Source organism: Mus caroli, unplaced genomic scaffold (genome assembly GCF_978045245.1).
Source record: "Mus caroli unplaced genomic scaffold, Mus_caroli_1 scaffold_18, whole genome shotgun sequence".
Taxonomy (NCBI): domain Eukaryota; kingdom Metazoa; phylum Chordata; class Mammalia; order Rodentia; family Muridae; genus Mus; species Mus caroli.
This window is the reverse complement of record NW_028227273.1, coordinates 21442323-21469006: the sequence shown is the minus strand read 5'-3', so window position 1 is coordinate 21469006 and position 26684 is coordinate 21442323. Positions and strand designations below refer to the sequence as shown.

The 26684-nt window shown below is 45.0% G+C and overlaps 1 protein-coding gene across 1 annotated transcript in view; it reads right to left on the bottom strand.

Annotated features, from left to right (window-relative positions):
- Positions 1 to 4297: 4297 nt before the first annotated feature.
- Galnt14 (polypeptide N-acetylgalactosaminyltransferase 14) overlaps positions 4298 to 26684 on the bottom strand; it is a 228061-nt gene continuing 205674 nt past the window's right edge. The window contains exons 12-15 of the mRNA XM_021186338.2: positions 17960 to 18043; positions 17358 to 17496; positions 8361 to 8480; positions 4298 to 7042 (exon numbers count right to left, since the gene is read on the bottom strand). Of these exons, the coding sequence (XP_021041997.1) occupies positions 6884 to 7042; positions 8361 to 8480; positions 17358 to 17496; positions 17960 to 18043 (502 nt within the window). The 3' untranslated portion in view covers positions 4298 to 6883. The remainder of the gene's footprint in view (positions 7043 to 8360; positions 8481 to 17357; positions 17497 to 17959; positions 18044 to 26684) is intronic.

Genomic DNA, 26684 nt, shown 5'->3' with positions numbered 1-26684 from the left:
CAGTGCAATTAATGAGAACAGCTTTTGGGAAAGGCTTTCTCCCTAAGTTGACTGCCATTTAGCCTCTGGCTGTCAGATCACCCACAGTCACAATGAAAGCATCCTGCAGGACTGAGGAGGGCAGGGATCTTTTCTTCCATCTAAACTAGGTGAAGTGCCACTGGTCAAATAGCTTTGTCTTCTGGGGGAAGTCCGGCACAGTGCATACCCACATACCACTAGTTCACCCTGCCCCACTGGAAGCTGGATTCCTCGGAAAGGGTGTCTACAGGACTGCCGTGGCTGCTCAGTGTTCCTGGACAGTGAGTTATTGCCCCTTCTTATCTCCAGCCATGCAGGTGCCTGCATCCTGGGATGTTCTCCCCTACAGAGTAAAACCAGGTGATATTTATTGGCTTAAGTGAAGGAGAGAAGCAACCCCTATCTCAGAATAGAGGGCTCTCCTCTCATCCACAGATTTTTCTTCCTTTCTTTCTTTCTTCATTATGTTTGTAATTTTGTTTTATTATTTCCCATTGGAAAGCTGTGAAATGAAAATGATGCAATCTACTGCTGTGAAATAATGTCATGCTGGAGTCCTTCTCCAATAAGCCCCGAGGTTTGCACTGTGACGGCTTCATTAAATTAGTCAGCTCCATGGCAAATGGAAAAGCGCTCAGAGCTTCAGACTTGGCTAATCCAACTTAGGCTTCCAGAGACTGTAGCCCACGAGGGAAGTTCAGATGATTGGCTCTGTGTGGCAGGGGCCAACGGGCTTCCACCTGCCACATTGCGGACATCTGCACAGCTGCTAAACCTCCCTTAGTCCTTTCTGCCCAAAGCCTGCATCCCAGACACTGTCCCGGGTGCTGAAAGGATGGAGCGTTTGGGAGAGGACGATTCAGTGGACAGTATAAGCGAAACAGGGCATTTCTCTGTGGGTCACCTAAGAGGACCACAGGTACAGTTTTCTCTTCTCTCTGGAGGCCAGGGCCTATCTTGTTAGATGCCAATAGACACGCCTGAGATGCTTGCAGATTAAATACAAGGGCTCTTGTCCAACCCTCCTTCACCCCCACCCCCACTTGCCCTCCCCGCCTCTGAGTTTCTGTGAACAAATTCTCTCTGGCCAGGCTCCACTGCAGTATTAAAGATTTTCATTACTGATAGTTCTTTCCAGTTAGCATGCTCAGTATTAAACTCTGTCATTATGAAGTTAAATATGCATGATCCCCAAATCTATGTGTATTATAACAAGATTTTATTGTTATAAATTTGTCTTCTCTGTCTTCCACTCTTGCCTTGGCTGTCTTTTAAAAACTCAAATGTCTGATAACTAGCCAGGAGGTAATTAGGAAGTGGTGCTAAAGAATCACAGGCTTATTCTCTCACTCATTCATAGAAATTTATTGAGTGTCTACAATAAGATAAGGTTCCCCCAGCCAGTGGGGAAGACAGTGGTGACAGCTAATTACAGCACTAAGGAATTCTGGTCAGAGACAACACAGGAAACCCCCTACCACATGCACACATAAATATTGGATAAGATAATTTGAAACCACAGCTGCATTTGAAAGAAGGGAGGGAGTGAATCCAAATTCCAAAAATGCACGGGAATTCAGAGAGAGAGGAGAGAGAGGTGAGTGAGGTATGTGTGGGAGTTGTAGGGACAATCCTGGAATTTTGGTTTCTTTAAAAACCACAAAACAGTATATCTTTTCTATTTAATTCCAGGTGTGGGGATATGGGGCTGCTTCAGACTGTCTACTGCAGCTCATTGTGACTTGCCTCATGCTCTAGCCGAGGCATGGTTTTGCCAGCTGCAGATAGCTTCTGTGATTGTGTGACATTTGGAATTCTGGGAACTGTTCAGAGGGTAGATAAATGCTAGGACTCCCAAGAGGCAGGGGAGTGTGGTTGTTGGTGGGTTCAGAGAGGTTTGTTGTAGTTTGTCAGGAGCTAAGCTCAAAGAAGAAATAAAAGGAAATAAATTAGATTCAGGAATTGATCTCCTCTCTCGCTCTCTCTTCTATCCTTTCTCTCATATCACAAGTAATAGGGAGTAAAATTGGGGTGATAAGGGGTGGGAAAACAAAGAAGCCACAAAGTAGCAAAGACCAATTATAGGGGATCAAAGCAGACGTGTGTCACTAGGGCTGGGCTTTATGCACAGGCAGAGACAGTTAGGAGACCTACAACCTCATGAGTATCAGGGCCCAGAAGTGGGGTGTCCATATGGTGGGGGAATAGCAACCCCAGGGAAACATGACTAAAGCAACCTCTAAAAAAAAGAGGCAATCTATAAATGATCAAAATCTAAGACTGTGCCAAACGGAGAGCCAGGGTCCAGATTCTCATCTCTCAGTGTGAAAACCATTGACAGAAAAATCAATTCATAAATTGGCTGGAAATCAAAGCAATCCAATGGGATCCTAACGGAGGCAAGCTTAAACCTCTCCAGAGGCATGCCTCTACAATCAGAGTATGCAGGATGCCCAGAGGAAAGACTCTCACTGAAGATGAGCTCACAGTGGGAAATTATAAAGCACAAAGGGAAACAAACTGCCAGGAAAGGAAATCTTAGATTCGATGCGGCACCAGGCTCCACCATCTGTGCAGAGCCCAGATTTACCTAAACACTCCCATCTCTCCTTATTCATTCAATACTATTCTGCCCCTTATTCTAAATGAGACACCAGAGTGTCTGAAGCACCTGCTTCTCTTTATGCTCAGTTCATGGGAATACATAGGAAGTGGGCTCTTCGTCCCCTTGGATGTCTACTCTGTGGATGCTAAAGTTATTCATATAAAATGGTACCACGTTTGCATATATATTGTGTGTCTGTGTGTGCGTGTAATGCATATGTACATGTATGTGAAGGTTTTGCACTGGCCATGTGCAGAGGCCAGAGAAGGGCACTAGATCTCCTGCTCTATTACTGTGCCTATTCCCCTGAGAAAGGCCTTACCCTGAGCCTGGGCTATGTTGGTAGCCAGAAGCTCCAGACAGAGTCCTGCCTCTACCGCAGACATGGACACCTGTTTTTTTGTTTTTGTTTTTTGTTTTTGTGGTGCTGGGGATTTGAACTCAGGTCCTCATGCTTGCACAGCAAACATATTTACCTGCAGTGCCATGTCCCCTACTCCATATTGCATCTAACTTCTGCTATTCTCTTCTATACTTTAAGCCAGCTCCGTGCTAGTTAAGAGATCTACTATAATCTAAAGGGTATATGAAAGTGAAAGTGGTTTTTTTATACTCTATGGTTCAGGGAATAATGAAAAAGGGAAAAACGGTAATGCTCAATAGAGATGCATTTTTTCCCATGTGGCTTTAGTCTGTGGGTGGTTGGGTGCACAGATGTGAACCTTGTAGCTATGGAAGGCCAGCATTATACATAGACAGTCACATTTAACATACATCTATATATTTTTATTTAATATCCATATCTTATTAAAAACTCTGAAAGAAGCCCATATTCTTCTATTAGCCAGAAGGGACCATGAGGGACAGTTCCTATAGCCTCCTTGCCTGACAATGTGGTCAGACAGCTCCAGAGAGGAGATTTTCTAAGCATTGTTTGGAGTCTGAATCATGTGAGACTTCAAGATCCTCAAGAGATCTTCCCCATTCTCATAGGCTGACAAATGTTCAGTCATGGCTCCCGATTATCTACTAAGTGAGTTACTTCAGGCTGCTAGAGTTTGGCATCCAAACCCAGTGATAACATCCACTCAGTGCCTGGCTATTCCCGCTCTGCTTGCATGTGTAGGTCACGGCTATCTCTGAGATGTCAGCCTTGTTTTACATTTATGGACATTCACCACTGCTGCCCTGATTACTTTTCAATCACAACTCTTTCTCTCTGAGAACAGCAGAGAGCACTTTAGCTATCCTGCAGAGTCGGAGTCGTTTCTATCTGCATCAAAACAATGGCTAGTCTTCATTTTTCAGTAGTGGGGCCTTAAGGAACATACCCAGCACGCGGTTCACACCAGAGCCACCTGTATTCCATTAGCAGGGTACTTTCCACATCCTTCAACGTGACTCCTCATTATCAATTCCAAGTCGTCTCACTGGTTAGAGGAATGTCAGGAGGAAGCTAAGTGCTACTAATTTTTTTCCCTCCCACAAGAAGAGAAGAAAAGCAGCCCTGGGGCTTAAGTAAGTGTGTGCCAGCTGGGCTCCCCTCCCCAGGTCCTCCAGCTTTGCCAGAGATGCAAAGCCCCCCCCCCCCCGCATTCTGTAATTGTATGGCAGCAGTCATACTTGCGTAAACTCATTTTATCGTGAACAAGTAGTGATTTGTCAACCACCTACTTATAAACTGCCCACTGAGTACATGGTGTATCTATCTCAGTGACACTGGATAAAAAAGAGCAAGGAACACTTTTGTTGCCACCAGAGAACTCAAAGACAATCACAAAAACAGAGGTGACAGGTAGACTTCTCTAGTGACATAGAACAGTGACCGATTCACCTCCTTAGGGGTCTGGTGTGGTTACTGCTAATCCTAATTCCTTCTGTCTTTCCTCTCTGCAAAGCCGCTTTAAGCCTTTTGGACACATAGCTTAAGGATCCTCAGCATATCTTCTGTTCACCAGCTTCCTTTTGGTTTTCATCCCCTCTTCTTGGGCCCAGAATAGGACCCAGTCCTAGCACCGAGCAGGTGCTATGATCACATACAGAAATACAACCACCAGAAGAAGATACCTGGAAACTCTCAAGTTTCCAAGGCTACAGCAGTCTGCAGTAGCAGATTGTACGAGAAGCTTGGTAACTTTCAGGGTGAAAGAGAATAGATATGTGCTTAAGATCCAGCAATCACTGGGGGAGATGGACTTAGATGGATCTGATCACCTCTTGTCCTTGGCTCTCCGGATTGACCTCCCCTTGCATAGGGGTTGTACCTGCTGACTGCTTCTGTCAAGTGGAACAAATGATGTAACACATGTTGGGAGGAGGCTTGAGCAATTTGGTGGCAAAGGGACAGGATTCCCGTCTCACTGGTATCCCATCTCCGCACCCCACCCCTAGTTTGCTGTTGGGAAGCACTCTGCTATATTGGAGAGAGGGGCCCACGTAGAATGAACTGAAAAAGTCAGAGCCAACCCCACCACTAAGCACTGACTGCCACTTGAGCTAATAGGCTCCTGACCCATACAAATTGTGAAACAGCAAATGTGTGTTGTTTAAGTTGTCATTTGTTATGCAGCACCAGCTAACAGTTACTACAGCAAATGGGTGTGTATCTGTAAAAAACCTTTACATGACGTGACTTGTTTCTTAAGATCTCATTACTTAGAATGGATAGCTACTCTAACCATTCCCAGAAGATACCAGGTAATGGGTTTTATTTGAGTAGGAAATTCCTATGCTAAGGGCTATAGGCTATAAGGTTCTTTATGAACAGATGCTCTATGGCAATATTTTAAACAAGCAGAGACATCGGAATTAGCCAAGGAGAGTGAACTCTGTGTGAGACCTCCCAGATCAGGATCCCCTCAGGACCTCAGAGCCTGCTAGAGTTACGACCAGTCATCTGTCTCACGATGTAACAAGTGGTGTGCCGAAAAAGTGAAGTGCCTTGTGTGTGTAGGCAAGGGTATTGTGTGTGTGTGTAAGGTATGTGCATGTGTAAGTGTAGTGTGTGTGTGTTGTAAGGGTAGCGAGTGCAGGTATAGCATAAGTGTATGTGTGTGTACACATGCAAATGGAGGTTAAAAGCCAGTCTTGGATGTTTTCCTCAAGTACTGTCTATCATGTTTTTTGTTTTATTTTTATTTATTTGTTTGTTTGTTTCTTTTGAGATAGGTTCTCTCGATGACCTAGAACTTGTTAAGTAGACTAGGCTGGCTGACTAATTGACAAGCCTCAGGGATTCACCCCATTCTGCCTCTCTAGTTCTGGGATTATAAGAGTTTGCCATACTTATCTTTTCTTTTTTTTTTAAACATAGGTTTTGAGGTTGAAACTGAAGTTTGCAAGCCAACAACTTTGCAAAATACGTCCATCTTCCCAGCTCTGCAGTGTCTTAAAATTAGGACATTTATTTTCTTGTTTTGAATGTGGCACTATGAGTGTTGGGCCTACATGTCTCTCTCTCTCTCTCTCTCTCTCTCTCTCTCTCTCTCTCTCTCTCTCTCTCTCTCTCTCTCTGTGTGTGTGTGTGTGTGTGTGTATGTGTAGGTCAGAGGACAAGTTGTAAGAGTCAGTTCTCTCCCTCCTCCACACCGACCTGAGAGATCACAGGTCATCAGGTTTAATGGCAAGCACCCTTACCCACTGAGCCATCTTGCCAGCTCCCTAAATTATCATTTTAAAGATCACATAGCTTGAAGGTGGTAACCCAGGATAAGGACACAAGGTTTCCATCTTCCTGTCTTCTTCATCCATTTTATCACAAGACGCCCCGCCTGCATTCAGAGGGGAGCTCAGATGAGGTGCCCAGCTAGCTGAAGAAGCAGCATGAGTTATTGAAGACAATTCCCAAAGTTAGCTTTATTTGTTCTGAAAACCATCTCTATTGTGCATCTCTCCATGTAGTCCTGGCACAGTGACAAGGACAGCTTTCCCTTTCAGCCTCCATAAGGTGCCTTGTTTTGTAAGAAAGGGTGCAACAAACACTTCCCATCGGATCTCCATCTCCAGGTCCCAATCAGAAAACCTGGCCAGGACTGGACCTTCATAATATTGCACACATGAGGGTGTCACTGAGCCCTGCTGGTTTGTGACCTTTTCCTCCATCTTCCCTGAGACTGTTGCTCCTGTCCTGGGAGCCTTTGCTCTATCTCCAGTCGAGGACATCGGATGCAGTCATGAGCTGTTCACAACCTGGGTTCCAGTTTGGTTTGGTCCAGGGAAGCATCATTCCTGGTCCACAGTTGAATGCACCCAGGGTCCTCATGAGCTCACAATGTCCCAGTGCTGGCTCATGAGCGACGACTCACAAGGGTTGACAACGACCTCCTTGCCATCCTCGGTGCTGTCACCAAACATGTCCGTATCCAGGCAGAGGTGAGATGCTATGTGCTCAATGCGGGCACCAGTCTTGGTCCATAGCTGAGGAGATAGAGGGGGAGAGAGAGAAGTGTTCATTTTGCTGGCTAAGGCCATGGGTTCTAAGAATAAGAAGACAGGAATATAATATAAGGTGCTCAGGCATCACCAGAATGGGTGACACCACCTGTGAATAGCCAGAGACAGCCAGAGACATGATTTCATGGTCTCATAAAGGAAGAAAAATGCCACTAATTGTTCTGACATACATTAGGGTTTCATTTTTTTCCACTACATTTAAATTCATATTTATTTACTTAATTGTATTTGTGTATCTGTAAGCATGCATGCGTGTGTGTGTGTGTGTGTGTGTGTGTGTGTGTGTGTGTGTAGGCTAGGACACAACTTGTCAGATTTGGCTTTCTCTTTCCACTGTATGTTATTTCCAGGGATTAAACTCACTTGGATAGGCCTGATTGCAAGTACCTTTACCCACTGAGCCATCTCTGCAGTCCAAGTCTTTAAAAAACAGTTATTAAAACCCTGCCTCGAAAAACCAAAAAAAAAAAAAAAAAAATTAAAAGCTAACTCAATGTTTCCTAGGAAAACTCATGAGGAGGCAATAGCTTTTCATGCACCAGGATAGAAAATGTGAACTGAGACATAGAATACTATGTATGGTCTTTGTCTTCCCTTAGGAAGACGTTAGAGAAAGAAAAGATGGTGTCATCCCCTGAAGATGACAGCAGGGGACTTCTTCAAAATGTGTCTGTGCTGAGAGCCCCCAGAGAGGTGGGTCTTGAGCAGTGTCCCTTGAGGTAAGGATAGAGGGATGGGCACATACACTGCCTAGATACTGAGCTCTATACTTCATAAAGACCATCACAAATACTTGTTTTGCATGGTTCTTTGGGGTTATAGCAGCCCTAGCTTGGAGAGTAGGAGGGGGAAATCTCTGGAAGATACAGTGACCCACCACATGCCACACTTATACTCGGGACTTGAATGTCAGTCTCTACAATCTGGTCAGGAAACCGAACACATCCCTAGTACGTGCTGCTAGAGGAACAGTGTGCATTGGGACACAACTGACAGATAGCAGTGATAGCAACAGGAGGTGAGCAGGTCTGGTAAGGATAGCTAAAGTCTTCAGGCTTTCAGGTATTCACTGATCATTGGGACCAATATAGCCATTACTACCGACACTGTTGAGGGACTCATATCCCTGACTCTGACTGGAAGGGTTTCTTGCTTATTAACTCTTCATCTTTCAATGCCTCCTGTCTTCTCCTGCCTAGAGGAGACTTACAGCCACCCATTTACAGTATGGAGGTTGGCCACTTCCAAACCTACTCCTCCCCTGGGCCAGCTGAGCACTTACCTGCCTTTCATCCCCATTCTTGCATAGAGCAAGAACCACGGGGGCACCAGGAAACAGGGTGACCACGGACAGGCACAGCTCTTCTTGGATGATCTGCTGGGTGTATGTGAAGGCCCACACCTGAGGAGAACAAGAAAATTTACTTAGGAGTGGGGAAAACCGCCATCTATGTGGTACCACCATGCCTATGCATGATAACCCATACAGCTGGATAAGAAGTTCCAAGGTTCCAGAAAGTAATGATTATCAACAAGATCACCTGGTAGAACGCCACTCAAAGGACAAAGGCTAAGGGTGTACACTGACATGAAGTCTTGGTTCCCACACCCATGTTGGGTCCTGGCCCATGGCCATGCAGGAGGCTGCTGGAAGTTGCAGAATAATTCTGACTCTGGGCAGCAGCTGAGCTATATGGTCTCCAGTATCTGCTTGTAAACAATGTCTCTCCATGGGAGTCTGCTCCTGACATTTAACACTTCAAACAGCTATCTGACAGGCTACCCTCTGCCTCAGCTGTCTTCAGAAAGACCTCTTTTCTTTGAAAGGATTTCAAGTCAGTGCCTTGAGAGCATGAAAGCTGAGGTAAGAGGTAGACAGAAGGGTAAAGAGAAAGGAAGCGCCGAGGGAGGCGTTGGAAGATGAGTCAGGAAAGAAAAAAAAGAAAGCTATGAAAAATAACATTACTTAAGAGATTGTGCACCATCTAGCAGAACAAAGGATGTGGCCCCTCAACTCCTGCAGGGGGAGAAACAGAGAAACTAGATCAACAATAGGAGTTCTGATCATAGGAAAGGGGCATCCTGTGAGGTCATTATAAGCACCTACGTTCCAGATGGTCAGGTTAACAAGCCCGAGCACTCTCTAGTTCTTAAGTTGGGGGACAGCAAGCGAGGGTGTACTTGCTGCTAAGATGACAAAGAGGTTTCCTCTCAGTTTGTGGAAGAGGTGATAATTGCCCTCTCCCTTCACCATGTAGTGAAGATGATTCATGGTTAGAGTCCCCAAGGGAGGTTTCAGAGGGGACTCCGCCAAGGGCCGTAGCTTTTCTCCATCATATCCCTGTGCACAAAGTGGCCTTCCAGTTTTGGACCAGGCTGTTCATGAGTTCCTTCTTGACCTGTGCTGATGGAGAACAGACAACTTCCAGCTCTAGGGCCAAGTGTCCCTGGGGTGTTCCCCCTGGATTCATACTCTCAATTAAACCACCATAACATATTAGGGATGGTGTTATTTTCTCTGGTTTGTCTTCTTCAGGCCCTGGCATCCCCCTAGTGTGTCATCACACATCATGGGAGTTAAGATAAAAGTATGAAAAGAGGACCATGCCTCATGAATGTCACACCAGACCCCAGGACACGCGTAGTGGTGCCTTCTAGGCTGTCTGCTTCCTTTTCTTCCCAACTCTAGCCTGTATCTTTGAGTACTGGCATTCCCTAAATGGCCCCCTTTGGCTCTAGATGTGTGCAGTAGTGACACAATTGATTTGAGAGGCCAAAGTCAGGCATGAATGAAGTCCACAAGGTTCTTGAGACTGGTCTGCAGCATTGAGCAGGTGATCTAGAATGGTAATCTGTACTTGGGGCTGAAAATATTTCTCCTTGTGGGAAAGAGAAAGAAGCAAGGGCTGCCCCAAGGGCAGAGCTGCAGGGAGCTATTTGTGGGCTCACAGGACCACTGTCCTGAAATCTATTAGGTTTTTTTCACTCCCCTGAAAATAAGGCTTAAGTCAGTGATGGGAACAAAATGAGCTACTGCTCTGTAGAACCACAGGGAAGTACAAATTAACATTTCAAAAATAAATCCCATCATTATCATATGATCACCTCAATGCGTGGTGTTATATTGTTTGTGCTAAAAGCATTAAGGGATTAAATGCAGCAACTTACAACACACCACAGTTTCTAAAACACATCTTGTCAGTCTTCTGGTTTTAGTACCCAAAGGCATTTCTAGGCAAGTGGCAGGAACAAGGTTTTCTGACATATGGGACCCCCACATTCAGAGATGCCTCTAGAGAAGGTTACACACAGCTACATCTGGGTCAGGGTCCCAGAAAGCCACTCAAAGTCTCCACAAGAGGGACATGTGAACAGACAGCCACCATAAAAGCCCTTCTACTAGGAGGCTAGAGAGATGGCTCTGTGGTTAAGCGGTACTTGCTGCTCTTACACACACACACACACACACACACACACACACACACACACACACACACACACAGAGATTGTACACAAGTACACTTTTTAGAGCATGCCTGAATATTTAATCTCTCAGAGAGAACTGATCTCTGGCCACATACGTAAGAAGAAAGAAGAGATAAATGGGGAGCAGGGGTCAGGAAGGTTGGGGTGACTAAAGCCAAGTGTCTGTATCCTATTCCTTGTCTCTCCAATTTCCCAGAAGAACTGGTGATGAATGAACGGGTTTAGTAAATGACTCCTGAGTCAGGAATGAACCCTAAGAAGACAGTCATTGAGGGAAGGGCTGGAGGCTCAGCTAAGTGGTAGAGTGATTACCTAGCAAGCAAGGTCCTGAGTACAGTTCTCAGCTCTGAGAAACAAAGGAATGAACAAAAAAGTGGTAATGGGGATCCTCAGACAGAACTGTCTTCCACTGAGGTTTGTAGGATCCTCTATTGATGGCTCCATTCAGAGCCTATCAAAAGTGCTGTCCAGGATGGATGGCCTTCTACACCCACAAGGAAGATAACTCAAGAACTCTTCTGGAGGCTGATGGGAGTGGCTTTTCCCTGTAGGAGTGGGTTGAGGAGAGAAACTCATCCCTAGTCCTTGGACTCCTTTGCTAGTTTGTGAGAAAGGGGAAACAGGCTGCTGGACTCAGAGGACACGTTCCCTGCCCCAGCGGGAAGAGATTGAGCAGCAGCAGGACCGGTAGCCTTCCCTCAGGCAAATGTCCTGGGGCTGCAGCTGGGAAAGCTGCGGTGCAAAGGGACCACTGTGGTTCCTGGACTGGTCTGGCCTGAAATTTTCTGGTTTAAGTTGGATGAAAAATTATGGAGGAAAGATTTTTCTTACATTGCAATAAGAACTTTCAAAGAGGCAGGGGCAAAGATGAAGCCAGGCAGAGAGATGCTGGTCTGGGAATGGTCCAGGGCTCTATCCTTTGATAGACAGGAAGTCATCAGCCTAGACTTTACTCCCTACCCCACTGGAGAACTATCTGGTAGTGTCTGGTGACAATTTTGGATTATTAAGATGAGGTTCTATGGACATTTGGTGAGGTGAGTCAGGAGCCCTGCTAAACATTCTACAAGGCACAGATGGTTCCCATGACAAAGAATGATCCAGCCCTAAGGACAGTCATGCTAAGGTTATCATGAGGTAGTCTGCAGGTCTACCTACACCTAAACTCTTGGGTATCACTCATGAACATCCTGCCTAGCTCATCCAGTCTGTCAAGTGGGCTGGTAGCAGGACAAGCCCATCTGAGGGGCTGTTGTAAAGAGTAAACAAGTACTCAGCTCAGAGCTGACTGGCATTGGCTTAGTGTACTTGCTCCAAGAGTGGTATATCCTCATGAGAAGGGATGCTGGGTGAGGGGCGGGACAGCGAGCTCTTGAAGGAAAGCAAGGTGACTTCATTGTTAGTAAGCAGGAACTAATGTCACTCACTGGTAATGGTGAGTTCTGTGCTTCTAAATGTCTTCTGTGATGTAGGTATTCAACAACTGAGGTTACAGTAGAGTAGCATTGTTAGTTTCCTTGAAGTGAGAGCCTTTCCAGTGCCTGACTGATCTCTATGGGGTGAGCCCTATGGTCAGCATTGGGTGGTACAAAAGCTCAAGTGGCTGGTGGGCCATGCTGGGCTCTCTGCCTCCCTTGGTTGCACAGACACAAACATCAGCTTGTCCTGGAGATGGTCCCCAGATGTTTTCTTCGGAACCCTCATTAGGTTCATGTTTGAGGCATCCCCTTTTATTTCCACCATGTCTTCTCTTACATCTCTAGAATGTCTTAGATGTAGAATTGAAGCCCCATATCCACTTCGCTTTGTTGTGTCACAGGATTGGCCTCTTGGGTGACTACAATAGCCGGGATCCCTGCCCACTAGCTTAATAACTTTGCAAACTCTTGGCGAATTACTTCTGTAACCTCAGATATGATAGGAAGGGAACCATTTTAGCACAGTGGTGGAACCATTGCTGGGACCCTTTATGACCCCCAACCATAAAATTATTTTTGCTGCTACTTCATAACTGTAATTTTCTACTGTTATGAATCAGAATGTAAATATCTGATTTGCAGGGTGGTTTTAGGCGACCGTTGTGAAAGGGTTGTTTGACACCCTCCCCAAGGGGTTGCGACCCACAGATTGAGAATCTCTGCTCTAATAAGAGGGCCACAACATAGAATATACGGTTAATCAATGCATATTCAGAATAGTGCCTTCTATTTATCAACGGCTTTGTTACTGTCTCCGATGACACCAGTGACTCAGAGCAAGGCAAGAGAATAAAAGAGAAATGTCCCTTTAGACTTTCCTTTAGAAACTATCCCAGAGACAGGTTGGCATGATGCTTTGGAGGGGCCATTCCTAGGCTCTGGTGAGGAACACTGAGGAAGAAGGGGAAGGAGGTGATTGCCTGGCAGCTTGTTCCACTGCAGATTAGAGCTCTCTACCCTGGAGGTGTCCCTGTGCCTGCTGATCTGTGGAGCATTTTCAATCACATCCACCCTTGGGGCTCCCAGCTGCTGCCTCCTGCTCCACAAATCTGGAGCCTCAGCGCTGGCTGGGCAGAGGAAGCATGCACTTCAAACTGTCTTATGTTTCCCTCGCTTTAATTTGGAAACTAGAGTGGCACATCTGTCTTCTTTCTACCTTTCATGGCTATTTTTCCAGGGAACTCAGTGAAGTTAAGAGGAAATGTATTAGCCTGGAGACTTCTTGGGCTTCAAAGGCTTTCGAATGCATGATATATGTATGCCTCCTGCATTACCCCACGGCATCGGTTTGCCAGCATCTTTGAACACTTGAATCCAGTATTTTGCTCCAAAGGAAGACAAGGCAGTAGAAGGAAGAGGAGACAGGGTGTGGGAAGTGGATGGACTGGTATGGAGGAAGAACAATTATTAGCACTACAGGACTGGATAGCCTCCATGCTGAGCATATAGTGTGGTTGGAGGGGGCTTATTTAGTATCCATAAGGCTCTGAGGTTTGTTATCCAGCCCTGCCAACAAAAACAAACCAAACAAAACCAAAGGAGTATTGTTATAGGCAAGGGGCGATCCCATTGCTGGAGTTTTACCTACCTGGTGAGTGAATGTCAGCTAAAGACAGAATCTGGACCTCCTTGTACCACTCTCTGTGACCCAGGGCCCTAGAACACCCATCTAATAGCTCCAACCTAATCTCAGGACGTGTGCTGATGTGATGCCTGGCTTTGCCTCTGAGGGTAGGCTGTGTCTCTGGTATACATATGTAGACTTTCAGAGGGAAATAAATATGAAGGCTTAGAGTTCACCATGATGGTCAGAGCCAGAAATGAGAAGAAACTGAAGCCAGGCCCAAGTGGGCAGCCAGTCTAGCCATATGTCCCTGGAGTTTTTGTGTGACATTTGTGGAGCAGAGACCCCAATTCACACTCATGTCCAAACTCCCCTAAATGTCAGGGAGGACACTCTTCTCTCCTGACTCCAGACCCTCTCACAGAAGCACGAATTTTGTTTTTGGATTTGTCACTTGAAAGTGGCTGTAATGAAAACCCTACCCCCACCCTCCCACCACCATCTTTCTTCTGTCAAGATGGAACTGGTTAACAGTTTTAATATTTATAAACCTTTAAGAGGCAGTGTCACAGACAGGTATCTTCTCCTAGGACTAAACATCTAACCAAGCTCTGAAGCAATGACATGGCTGGAACAAGCACCAGAGAACTGCTGGGTAGAGTTGGTGTGGGTGTCACCACTAGTACATGACACTAGTTAATCTGGGGGGAGTTTTGGTGGCATCAGCTGTGGAGTAGGTAGGGGAAGGAACAACACCTATTTTGTCTGACTCCTGTATCACTTCCTTGCTATGCTCTCAGTGACCTAAGAGGTGGGGTGCAGGAAGAAAGGCTGAATGGGTCCAAGGGTAGATATACACCTTCAGGACAGAGTAGGAGTCGAGACAGGTAGCAAAAACATACACAGGAAGAGATAGAGCTGTGTTAGGAGGAAAGGACCCCACCAGTGTCCAATGTATACAGAAAGGGTTGAAATGAAGGACAGTGACAATGATTTGTGAGGAATGAGGAAGAGGACCCCAGTAAGAAGAGATCACGAGTCAGTCCTGTAAGGACATATAACACGCATGTGTACTTGTGATCATTTCAGCTAACATAATCATGCTGAAATGTGGATTTCTTTCTGAGTACCTGAAAATTTAGCCCAGTCCAGTACTAAGGCAAGGCTGTGTACCCTTGGAAAATGGAGCTGTGTCGAACTCTGAATGAGCCCACCTTGTTTCCCCAGCAGGTAACCTGGAGCCAAAGATGCTCCTGTCTACTTTGCTGAGGTTAACTGAACCTCTTTATAGTTAGATAATCTACCATCAGAGAGTCACCAAACCCAGCTATTATCTCAAAGCAAAGCTGAGCTATAGCCACCACTGCCCCAAGGAGAGAGCTCTGTGTACCTACAGGCCTTTGCCCCATGGTCCCAATGCATGCAATTGTTTGCCTTCCTCCTATCGCAGGTAGGTCAGCTGAAATGGAATGAGCCATTCTCCTCCAGTAAACATCCTGCTACCTCTCCTAGGACTGGATATTAAAGGACCCCCTCTGCGGCCCAGACAGTTAGTGGCTTTCCCTCCCACCTTCTTATGCAACCAAAGCTGGCAAGTTCCAAAAAAGCTCCACTCTGCTGGGAATAGATCAAATGAATCTTGTCCCAGGGAAAGGCCTAGACAACATTCTGACTGTTGGAATTCCCATGAGCAATACCCACACACAGACTCACAGAAAGATGTGTCACCTACTCACTGTGCTTTACAAAATAACCTCTTGAGCAAACTGTGTTACTGTCAGCTGGGCAGCCACACCTAAAGTAAAATCGACACCTCCATTTCCTTTCCTTTCTAGTCTAATCTAAGTCCCACTCCACCTCCTCTGCCCTGTTTGGAGCAGGGACTGCTTCCGGCAAAGTCTTTTCAAGCCAGAGCCAGGTCCGAGAGCGTGGATATTTGTGGTCAACAAGGAAGAGGCACTGTGCTGAGACCTGGATGATGGCTTAGAGACCACACACAAAGTGAGAATGAGGATCTTTGCATGGAGACAGGGCAGGAGGAACACCTAGGGACTGTGGCTCTAACCTAACACAGGCATTCTCACCAGGGATATTTTAAAACCATGATCCAAAAGTCAACAGATCTGGGCTTGGAGAATGTAGATCTAGCGAGAATAAGGGTATAACAAGAGTTTTTTCTAGGAAGAACATTGTGGGATGTAGACACAAGGGGCTACAGGAAAAAGATGAGCCAAGTCACCAGTGAGAATTGGAACCTTGGCACCTGGGGAAAGGGTGACCTGTGCAGAGAACGTGTGCAATGCAAGGTAGCCTGGTTGCTCACGGCCATTTGTGGAGTTAAACCACAGAGAGTTTGGCTCACTCCATTGCACAGTATTTGAGCAACCGTCCAGGGGGAGGTCTTACCTATGGACCTTTCATTTCTTGAACCCTCTCCTGGAACCTTACAGATATATCACTAGTGAGGACAAACTCAACTTCCTCAGGAGGATAGAGATAAGAATTCAGCTCCTGCTTCTACCCCACCTCAACATCTATGGTGCTCTCTCATTCTAACTTTGGCCTCTGTTTCCCTAAGGCCGATCCTTATACTCATTACCAGGCCTCAATATATGTTGTATTTCCTGGGTCAACCTCTCTCCTCTTCCTGACTTTGTCTATTTTTACTTCTGTCTCAAATCACAGCCCATTTTCAAGTCTCTTGGGACAACTTTTCAATGCTCACACAAGACTTGTATGCCACATCTCTGTGTTTCTGTGGTATCAGTGAGAATGCCCGGGAACAGACATTAGATGACAGAGGCTACTTGGGTATGTTCTCCTGTAGCCTAGCCTTGCACCTGTGCACCTTCACAGTTAACAAAGAGTCTGATGAGTGAATAAATGATGCACGAAGACACAGAATTTGTGATTCAATAAACAGGAGATGGTCAAAGCTGGAAATAGGAGTAATATCTCCAGAAAAAAGAATTTAGGGAGAAAAGAAGGGTGGATTGAAGACCTCAGTAAACACCATAAAGATGGGAAAAGGTACTGCGAAAGAACTCAGACAGCAGGACAAGGAAGCAGAGATCCTGAGGGATCACATGGCTGAGGGGAGTCACGTGATGGTTGTGCTTGACCAAATGCTATAGAGGTTGAGACAGGTGGTGATTTTGTCAGTGACCTTGGAAACAGAGGCCTAGCCTCAGAAAGGAGAATATTGGCAAAGCACGGGGCTTGGACAGGATACACTCTGTTGACAAACCAAGCAAGACACAGGGAAGCTTCCTTGGAAAGCATTCCTGAATAGTCCACAAATGTAGCGGAAGCAGGAGGGTGGTGCCCAGGAAAGAGGGGTGGATGGAAGTGGTTTTACCAAGTCTGAAGTCAGCTGCAAGACACAGTTTGGGTGTCTTGTCTCAATGTCTGGTAGCGAGCTTCTTTTCCTCTTTGCATGTCACACTTGCAGAGGTCGTTTGTGTGATCTTCCTTGCCTGACTTGGCCCACGTTTACTGTAGGAGACAGCTGACAGTCTTTGAGCTCCTGTTAAATTATTGGACCATTTCTTATGGGCACATGCCACTTGGAAGCCCTCTTTCAGAGGAATTCCAGGTATTTGGCAACTAAGTGGGAAAAAAAGCCAGGTAAGATGGGTCCTTTGGCTCCATTCTGGACTCCTGGTGTCATGCTGAAGTAAGGACTAAGGCTAATCTAGACATCTCTGTTCTCTGTGGCATGCACTGCTATGACCCGGGGCAGTTACTTTACCTGAGACTTTGCTCCATCTCCTTTGACCTTGGCACAGGGGCTTAGCCTGAGAATCTCTTGGTTTTTCTGCTTTTGAGACTCAAGGCACTTCTGCCGCTGCCGGATATTGCCCTTCTGGATGGAGGAGTCTGGGGGGACCCTGTGGGAAAGCCATGTGGACAGATGAGAATGCACTGCTTTTGACATTAGTGCTGCTAACTGCTGGATGGATTAGGGGTGTGTTTTGAGAGGGCAGAGAGCCATCTTCCCCAGAGCTGTCACAAAGGTTGGCACTGGTCAGAGGATGGAAGGGTGATGTAACAGGAAACTCTCAGTAGCCCCATGGCAGATGGATCTCTAGTATGGAGTCTATGTCACCAATCCTATTCTCTTAGCACAACCCAGGGTACCACTTCCAACAGTTAACCCTAGTCTCCCATTCTACTAGCTTCAACAAAATTCCCCTTCAGGTTTTAGGGATAAGCAGGAGTGATTGATTTGCTCATCCCACAACAGACTTAAAAACTCTCCTCCAGTTGGCCATAGGTCATCTCTCCCAGACCAGGCTAGCAAAGACCGGGTCTCTTTTTGTAGCTAATTTTGGGTCCAGCAGATAGGTGTACCTGAGTTCTGGGTAGACATTCTCTAGGTACCACTTGAAGGTCTGGCAGTGCAGATTCTTCCTCAGGTTCAGCCTGTTCTCAATGCTGGGATGATGAGTTGGAGGGTGGGACAAAGAGACAGAACACAGCTGTTAGAGGCAGGAATCTACAATAGTGGCTCCCCACCACCACCTCTAGGGGATGCTGAGTAAATGAACAAAGCAGAGAGTTCTCTAGTTCCAGGCAGACCTATGAAAACATCGTAGCTTTATCTTTTGATGGTATAGTGACAACACTGAGGGCTTGTGCTTTTATTTGAAAATGGAATTGGGGGGGGTGTGATTTTCATTTTCATTGAAGGTCAAGCTGCGAGACTGATGAGTGTGTTGTTAATAACTTACTGCTGGAACTCTGGTCTACTCTTACTCAGTCTCTCTGTGATTGGACAACCACACTGCCCCAGCCTCAGAGCACCTTGCTGGTGTCTCATCACACATCTGTTCATGAGCTACCCACTGAACATTCCTATGTAGTGGGCATCATATTGAATGTGGGGCATTAAAGCTTCCAAAGAGTAGTACAAGCTAGCGATTCAAGAACCGTATCCCATGTGCCCCTGAAGACAGGTCGCCATGACAGCTTGCAGGTGGACTCTTGCTTGATGGGCCCATGGTATTCAAGAGAGAAATGGCGATTGATGCTGATATGTGAAAGAAAGAGAGGCCATTTAGAGAAGCCAAAGGGTGGGTGAGGCAGGGAGATTGGAAAGCAGAGATCAGTGCTGTGAACAAGTCAAAAAAATTTTTCCAGCAGGAGCCACATTGGCTATCTGGCCTTAAAACAGAAGTGTGTGTGTGTGAATGGGGGAAGAGAGTCCACAAAGATCCACATGAGGCAGCGCTGGAGGAGGATGACGTTATCTCACGGACACTGGGATGGACTTGGTGGGCCTTCTATAGGTTATAGCATGGGGATGCATTGAGGAATTCTGACTGTTGCTTTGGCCAGTTGGAGTGCAAGTGGGGACAGTAGCTAATCTGTTAGTTAATTGGGAGATAATTGTACAATCCCAGGTGCCTTTATTCTCCTTGTAGTGAACTGGGTAGGAATGGGCTTGCTCAGTCCTCTACTTCTTTTCATCTTCACTCTACCTAAGTACTAGTCAGCCCTTGTCTTCTCTAGGCAGCCAATAAACGTAGCTTTGCTTCCTATTCAGCCTCATTCTCTCCCTTTTTTCTCTCCATGACGTCACCCAAAGTCCTCTTCCTCCTCTTCTTCCTTCTCCCTCTTCGTCTTCCACATTTCCCTTCTTTTTGTGCAGGGACTCAAATTTAGGGCCTCCTGAACACTAGCCAATTGCTCTACCACTGAGCTACACGCCCAGTCTTCTATCTTCTTACAGAGCACAAAGCAGGCTTCCTTACCAGGCCTCTCAACTCGTGTTTTCAACATGCTTGGTATTCTTTTCAGAGAGAGCCTGGGTTCTCAGTGTTTGAGTGGAGCAGCAGCAACAGGACATGCTGGGGAACTATAGTAGTACCCAGACTTGTGACTTGGCTCATATGATGTAAGAAAGACTGTTCATGGAGTTGCATGGGAAATGTGGGTTGAGAGACAGACTCAGGAACAAACTGAATGGGTTTAGATTAGGGTTTGTTACATTGGAGGTATCTGGGAGACATCCAGATAGAAGTGGCCATTTGGGTGTAAGAAATTGCAGCCCAGAGGAAAGGTTCCTGTTAGAAACAGAGTTGTACCCAGCCGGAGGACAGTGATCTGCCCTGCAGGGAGCGCCATCTTGGATCCGGGGCTCCGCCGAACTTAGTCTGCAGAGGTGAGAGTGAGGACCACAGAGGCAGACAGCTTCTGGGACAGGCGTGAGCCACAGAGCCGCTGAGGCAGCACCCTTTTGGGGCCGCAGACATCCGGCACCCTCCCAGCCGGAGGACAGTGATCTGCCCTGCAGGGAGCGCCATCTTGGCTCCGGGGCTCCGCTGAACTTAGTCTGCAGAGGTGAGACTGAGGACCACAGAGGCAGACAGCTTCTGGGACAGGCGGGAGCCACAGAGCCACTGAGGCAGCATCCTTTTGGGGCTGCAGACATCCGGCACCGTCCCAGCTGGAACTGTATTCTGCCCTGCACAGGAGCACTCTGCCTCAGGAACAGGGAGCACATCTTGGATCCGGGACTCCTCTGAACTTAGGAACGTAGTCTGCACAGCTGAGAGTGTGCACCACAGAAGCTGACAGCTTCTGTGACCTGCCAAAGCAACACAGCATCTGGGAAAGGTCCTGTTTTCGGCCTTCTTCTTCGGCCAGGAGAAGGTCCAAACGCCAGATATCTGTACACCTTCCCTTTAAGAGGAAAGTTTATCAGCAGGGAGTGCTCTAACCACTGAAACTCAGAGGAGAGAGCCTGTCTCCCAGGTCTGCTGACAGACGATACTCAGAATCACCAGAAGAACAACCTCTGAACAGAGACAACTATAACAACTCCAGAGATTACCAGATGGCGAGAGGTAAACGTGAGAATCTTACTAACAGAAACCAAGACCACTCACCATCATCAGGACCCAGCACTCTCACTTCGCCCAGTCCAGGGCACCCCAACACACCTGAAAAGCTAGACCTGGATTTAAAAGAATATCTCATGATGATGATAGAGGACATCAAGAAGGACTTTAAAGAACTACAGGAGAACATGGCTAAAGAGTTACAAGTCCTTAAAGAAAAACAGGAAAACACAACCAAACTGGTAGAAGTCCTTAAAGAGAAACAGGAAAACACATCCAATCAGATGATGGAAATGAACAAAACCATACTAGACCTAAAAAGGGAAGTAGACACAATAAAGAAAACCCAAAATGAGGCAACACTGGAGATAGAAACCCTAGGAAAGAAATCTGGGACCATAGATGCGAGCATCAGCAACAGAATACAAGAGATGGAAGAGAGAATCTCAGGTGCAGAAGATTGCATAGAGAACATCGGCACAACAATCAAGGAAAATGGAAAATGCAAAAAGATCCTAACTCAAAACATCCAGGAAATACAGGACACAATGAGAAGACCAAACCTACGGATAATAGGAGTGGATGAGAACGAAGATTTTCAACTCAAAGGACCAGTAAACATCTTCAACAAAATTATAGAAGAAAATTTCCCAAATCTAAAGAAAGAGATGCCCATGAACATACAAGAAGCCTATAGAACTCCAAATAGGCTGGACCAGAAAAGAAATACCTCCCGACACATAATAATCAGAACAACAAATGCACTAAATAAAGATAGAATACTAAAAGCAGTAAGAGAAAAAGGCCAAGTAACATATAAAGGCAAGCCTATCAGAATTACACCAGATTTTTCACCAGAGACTATGAAAGCCAGAAGATCCTGGACAGATGTTATACAGACACTAAAAGAACACAAATTCCAGCCCAGGCTACTATACCCAGCCAAACTCTCAATTAACATAGATGGAGAAACCAAAGTATTCCACGACAAAACCAAATTCACACATTATCTCTCCACGAATCCAGCCCTTCAAAGGATAATAACAGGAAAAAACCAATACAAGGACGGGAACCACGCCCTAGAAACAACAAGAAGGTAATCCCTCAACAAACCTAAAAGAAGACAGCCACAAGAACAGAATGCCAACTTTAACAACAAAAATAACAGGAAACAACAATTACTTTTCCTTAATATCTCTTAATATCAATGGTCTCAACTCCCCGATAAAAAGACATAGACTAACAAACTGGCTACACAAACAAGACCCAACATTTTGCTGCTTACAGGAAACTCATCTCAGAGAAAAAGATAGACACTACCTCAGAATGAAAGGCTGGAAAACAATTTTCCAAGCAAATGGTATGAAGAAACAAGCTGGAGTAGCCATTCTAATATCTGATAAGATTGACTTGAACCCAAAGTCATCAAAAAAGACAAGGAGGGGCACTTCATACTCATCAAAGGTAAAATCCTCCAAGAGGAACTATCAATCCTGAGTATCTATGCTCCAAATACAAAGGCAGCCTCATTCATTAAAGAAACTTAAGTAAATCTCAAAGCACACATTGCACCTCATACAATAATAGTGGGAGACTTCAACACACCACTTTCACCAATGGACAGATCATGGAAACAGAAACTAAACAGGGACACAGTGAAACTAACAGAAGTTATGGATCAAATGGATCTGGCAGATATCTACAGAACATTTTACCCTAAAAGAAAAGGATGTACCTTCTTCTCAGCACCTCATGGTACCTTCTCCAAAATTGACCACGTAATTGGGTACAAAACAGGACTCAACAGATACAAAAATATTGAAATTGTCCCATGCATCCTATCAGATCACCATGGACTAAGGCTGATCTTCAATAACAAAATAAATAATAGAAAGCCAACATTCACATGGAAACTGAACAACACTCTTCTCAATGATACCTTGGTCAAGGAAGGAATAAAGAAAGAAATTAAGGACTTTTTAGAGTTCAATGAAAATGAAGCCACAACATACCCAAACTTATGGGACACAATGAAAGCATTTCTAAGAGGAAAACTCATAGCTCTGAGTGCCTCCAAAAAGAAACTAGAGAGAGCACACATTAGCAGCTTGACAACACACCTAAAAGCACTAGAACAAAAGGAAGCAAATTCACCCAAAAGGAGTAGACGGCAGGAAATAATCAAACTCAGGGGCGAAATCAATCAAGTGGAAACAAGAAGAACTATTCAAAGAATCAACCAATCAAGGAGCTGGTTCTTTGAGAAAATCAACAAGATAGATAAACACTTAGCCAGACTCACTAGAGGGCACAGGGAAAGCATTCTAATTAACAAAATCAGAAATGAAAAAGGAGACATAACAACAGATCCTGAAGACATCCAAAACACCATCAGATCCTTCTACCAAAGGCTATACTCAACAAAACTGGAGAACCTGGATGAAATGGAGAAGTTCCTCGACAGGTACCAGGTACCAAAGTTGATCCAAGATCAGGTTAATGATCTAAACAGCCCTATATCCCCCAAAGAAATAGAAGCAGTCATTAATAGTCTCCCAACCAAAAAAAGCCCAGGACCAGATGGGTTTAGTGCAGAGTTCTATCAGACCTTCAAAGAAGATCTAATCCCAGTTCTTCACAAACTATTCCACAAAATAGAAACAGAAGGTACTCTACCCAACTCATTCTATGAAGCCACAATTACTCTGATACCTAAACCACAAAAAGACCCAACAAAGATAGAAAACTTCAGACCAATATCCCTTATGAATATTGATGCAAAAATCCTCAATAAAGTTCTTGCTAACCGAATCCAAGAACACATCAAAACAATCATCCATCCTGACCAAGTAGGTTTCATCCCAGGGATGCAGGGATGGTTCAATATACGGAAATCCATCAACGTAATCCAGTATATAAACAAACTCAAAGACAAAAACCACATGGTCATCTCGTTAGATGCGGAAAAAGCATTTCACAAGATCCAACACCCATTCATGATAAAAGTCTTGGAAAGATCAGGAATTCAAGGCCCATACCTAAACATGATAAAAGCAATCTACAGCAAACCAGTAGCCAACATCAAAGTAAATGGTGAGAAGCTTGAAGCAATCCCTCTAAAATCAGGGACTAGACAAGGCTGTCCACTTTCTCCATACCTATTCAACATAGTACTTGAAGTCCTAGCCAGAGCAATTCGACAACAAAAGGAGATCAAAGGGATACAAATTGGAAAAGATGAAGTCAAAATATCACTTTTTGCAGATGATATGATAGTATATATAAGTGACCCTAAAAGTTCCACCAGAGAACTCCTAAGTCTGATAAACAGCTTCGGTGAAGTATCTGGATATAAAATTAACTCAAACAAATCAATGGCCTTTCTCTACACAAAGAATAAACAGGCTGAGAAAGAAATTAGGGAAACAACACCCTTCCCAATAGTCACAAATAATATAAAATATCTTGGCGTGACTCTAACTAAGGAAGTGAAAGATCTGTATAATAAAAACTTCAAGTCTCTGAAGAAAGAAATTCTAGAAGATCTCAGAAGATGGAAAGATCTCCCATGCTCATGGATTGGCAGGATCAACACTGTAAAAATGGCTATCTTGCCAAAAGCAATCTACAGATTCAATGCAATCCCCATCAAAATTCCAACTCAATTCTTCAACGAATTAGAAAGTGCAATCTGCAAATTCATCTGGAATAACAAAAAACCTAGGATAGCAAAAACTCTTCTCAAGGATAAAAGAACCTCTGGTGGAATCACCATGCCGGACCTAAAGCTTTACTACAGAGCAATTGTGATAAAAAACGGCGTGGTACTGGTATAGTGACAGACAAATAGACCAATGGAATAGAATTGAAGACCCAGATATGAACCCACACACCTACGGTCACTTGATCTTCGACAAGGGAGCTAAAACCATCCAGTTGAAGAAAGACAGCATTTTCAACAAATGGTGCTGGCACAACTGGTTGTTTTCATGTAGAAGAATGCGAATCGATCCATTCCTATCTCCTTGTACTAAGGTCAAGTCTAAGTGGATCAAGGAACTTCACATAAATCCAGAGACACTGAAACTTATAGAGGAGAAAGTGGGGAAAAGCCTTGAAGATATGGGCACAGGGGAAAAATTCTTGAATAGAACAGCAATGGCTTGTGCTGTAAGATCGAGAATTGACAAGTGGGACCTCATGAAATTGCAAAGCTTCTGCAAGGCAAAAGACACCATCAATAAGACAAAAAAAAAACACCAACAGATTGGGAAAGGATCTTTACCTATCCTAAATCAGATAGGGGACTAATATCCAATATATATAAGGAACTCAAGAAGGTGGACTCCAGAAAGTCAAATAACCCCATTAAAAAATGGGGCTCAGAACTGAACAAAGAATTCTCACCTGAAGAATACCAAATGGCAGAGAAGCACCTGAAAAAATGTTCAACATCCTTAATCATCAGGGAAATGCAAATCAAAACAACCCTGAGATTCTACCTCACACCAGTCAGAATGGCTAAGATCAAAAATTCAGGTGACAGCAGATGCTGGCGAGGATGTGGAGAAAGAGGAACACTCCTCCATTGTTGGTGGGATTGCAAGCTTGTACAACCACTCTGGAAATCAGTCTGGCAGTTCCTCAGAAAATTGGACATAGTACTACCGGAGGATCCAGCAATACCTCTCCTGGGCATATATCCAGAAGATGTCCCAACCGGTAAGAAGGACACATGCTCCACTATGTTCATAGCAGCCCTATTTATAATAGCCAGAAGCTGGAAAGAACCCAGATGTCCCTCAACAGAGGAATGGATACAGAAATTATGGTACATCTACACAATGGAGTACTACTCAGCTATTAAAAAGAATGAATTTATGAAATTCCTAGCCAAATGGATGGACCTGGAGGGCATCATCTTGAGTGAGGTAACACAATCACAAAGGAACTCACACAATATGTATTCACTGATAAGTGGATATTAGCCCAAAACTTAGGATATCCAAGATATAAGATACAATTTGCTAAACGCATGAAACTCAAGAAGAATGAAGACCAAAATGTGGACACTGTGCCCCTTCTTAGAATTGGGAACAAAACACCCATGGAAGGAGTTACAGAGACAAAGCTTGGAGCTGTGATGAAAGGATGGACCATCTAGAGACTGCCGTATCCAGGGATCCATCCCATCATCAGCTTCTAAACGCGGACACCATTGCATACACTAGCAAGATTTTGCTGAAAGGACCCAAAGATAGCTGTCTCTTGTGAGACTATGCTGGGGCCTAGCAAACACAGGAGTGGATGCTCACAGTCAGCTATTGGATGTATCACAGGGCTCCCAATCGAGAAGCTAGAGAAAGTACCCAAGGAGCTAAAGGGATCTGCAACCCTATAGTTGGAACAACATTATGAACTAACCAGTACCCCGGAGCTCTTGTCTCTAGCTGCATATGTATCGAAAGATGGCCTATTCGGCCATCACTGGAAAGAGAGGCCCATTGGACTTGCAAACTTTATATGCCCCAATATAGGGGAATGCCAGGGCCAAAAGAATGGGAATGGGTGGGTAGGGAAGTGGGGGGCGCTATGGGGGACTTTTGGGATAGCATTGGAAATGTAATTGAGGAAAATATGTAATAAAAAATATTAAAAAAAATAAAACATCATTTGTATAATGTAAAAAAAAAAAAGAAATAGAGTTGTAAATAGATATGGCAACCTCACTGGTGAGCATGCTGAGTACAAAGAAGACTTAAGACAGAACCTCAGAGAGAGAGAGAGAGACCAGCCTGTCAGGAGTGGGGCAAAAGAAGATGAGCAACATGGGATTAGAATAGGAAAGGCAGGACTTAGGAACAACAGAAAAGAAGACCAGAAGCCCAGGGGCCAGAGAGGCATGGCAGAAGGAAGCAGGCTGGAGAAGATAGTGCTGAATGGTAGCATAAGATGAGAGCAAAGACTGAAGGAGTCTGGACTAAGTCTTGTGGGAAGAGCTGCAGGGCCTGGGGGAGGCAGCCAAGGTAGAACCTTACTTCTTGATGCTGGATCCTGGCAGGCAGGACATGGACATACAAAGCCACCTTAAAGGAAGGTTGTATATTTATTTCTTTTTACTCTCTCCTTTTAAAGTCAAGGAGTAGGTGTAAACATGGAAAGGAAAGATACAGAAGTGGAGAACCGAGGTTGGGGAGAATGGAGGTGTCTAGACATGGTCTGGACACATAGCT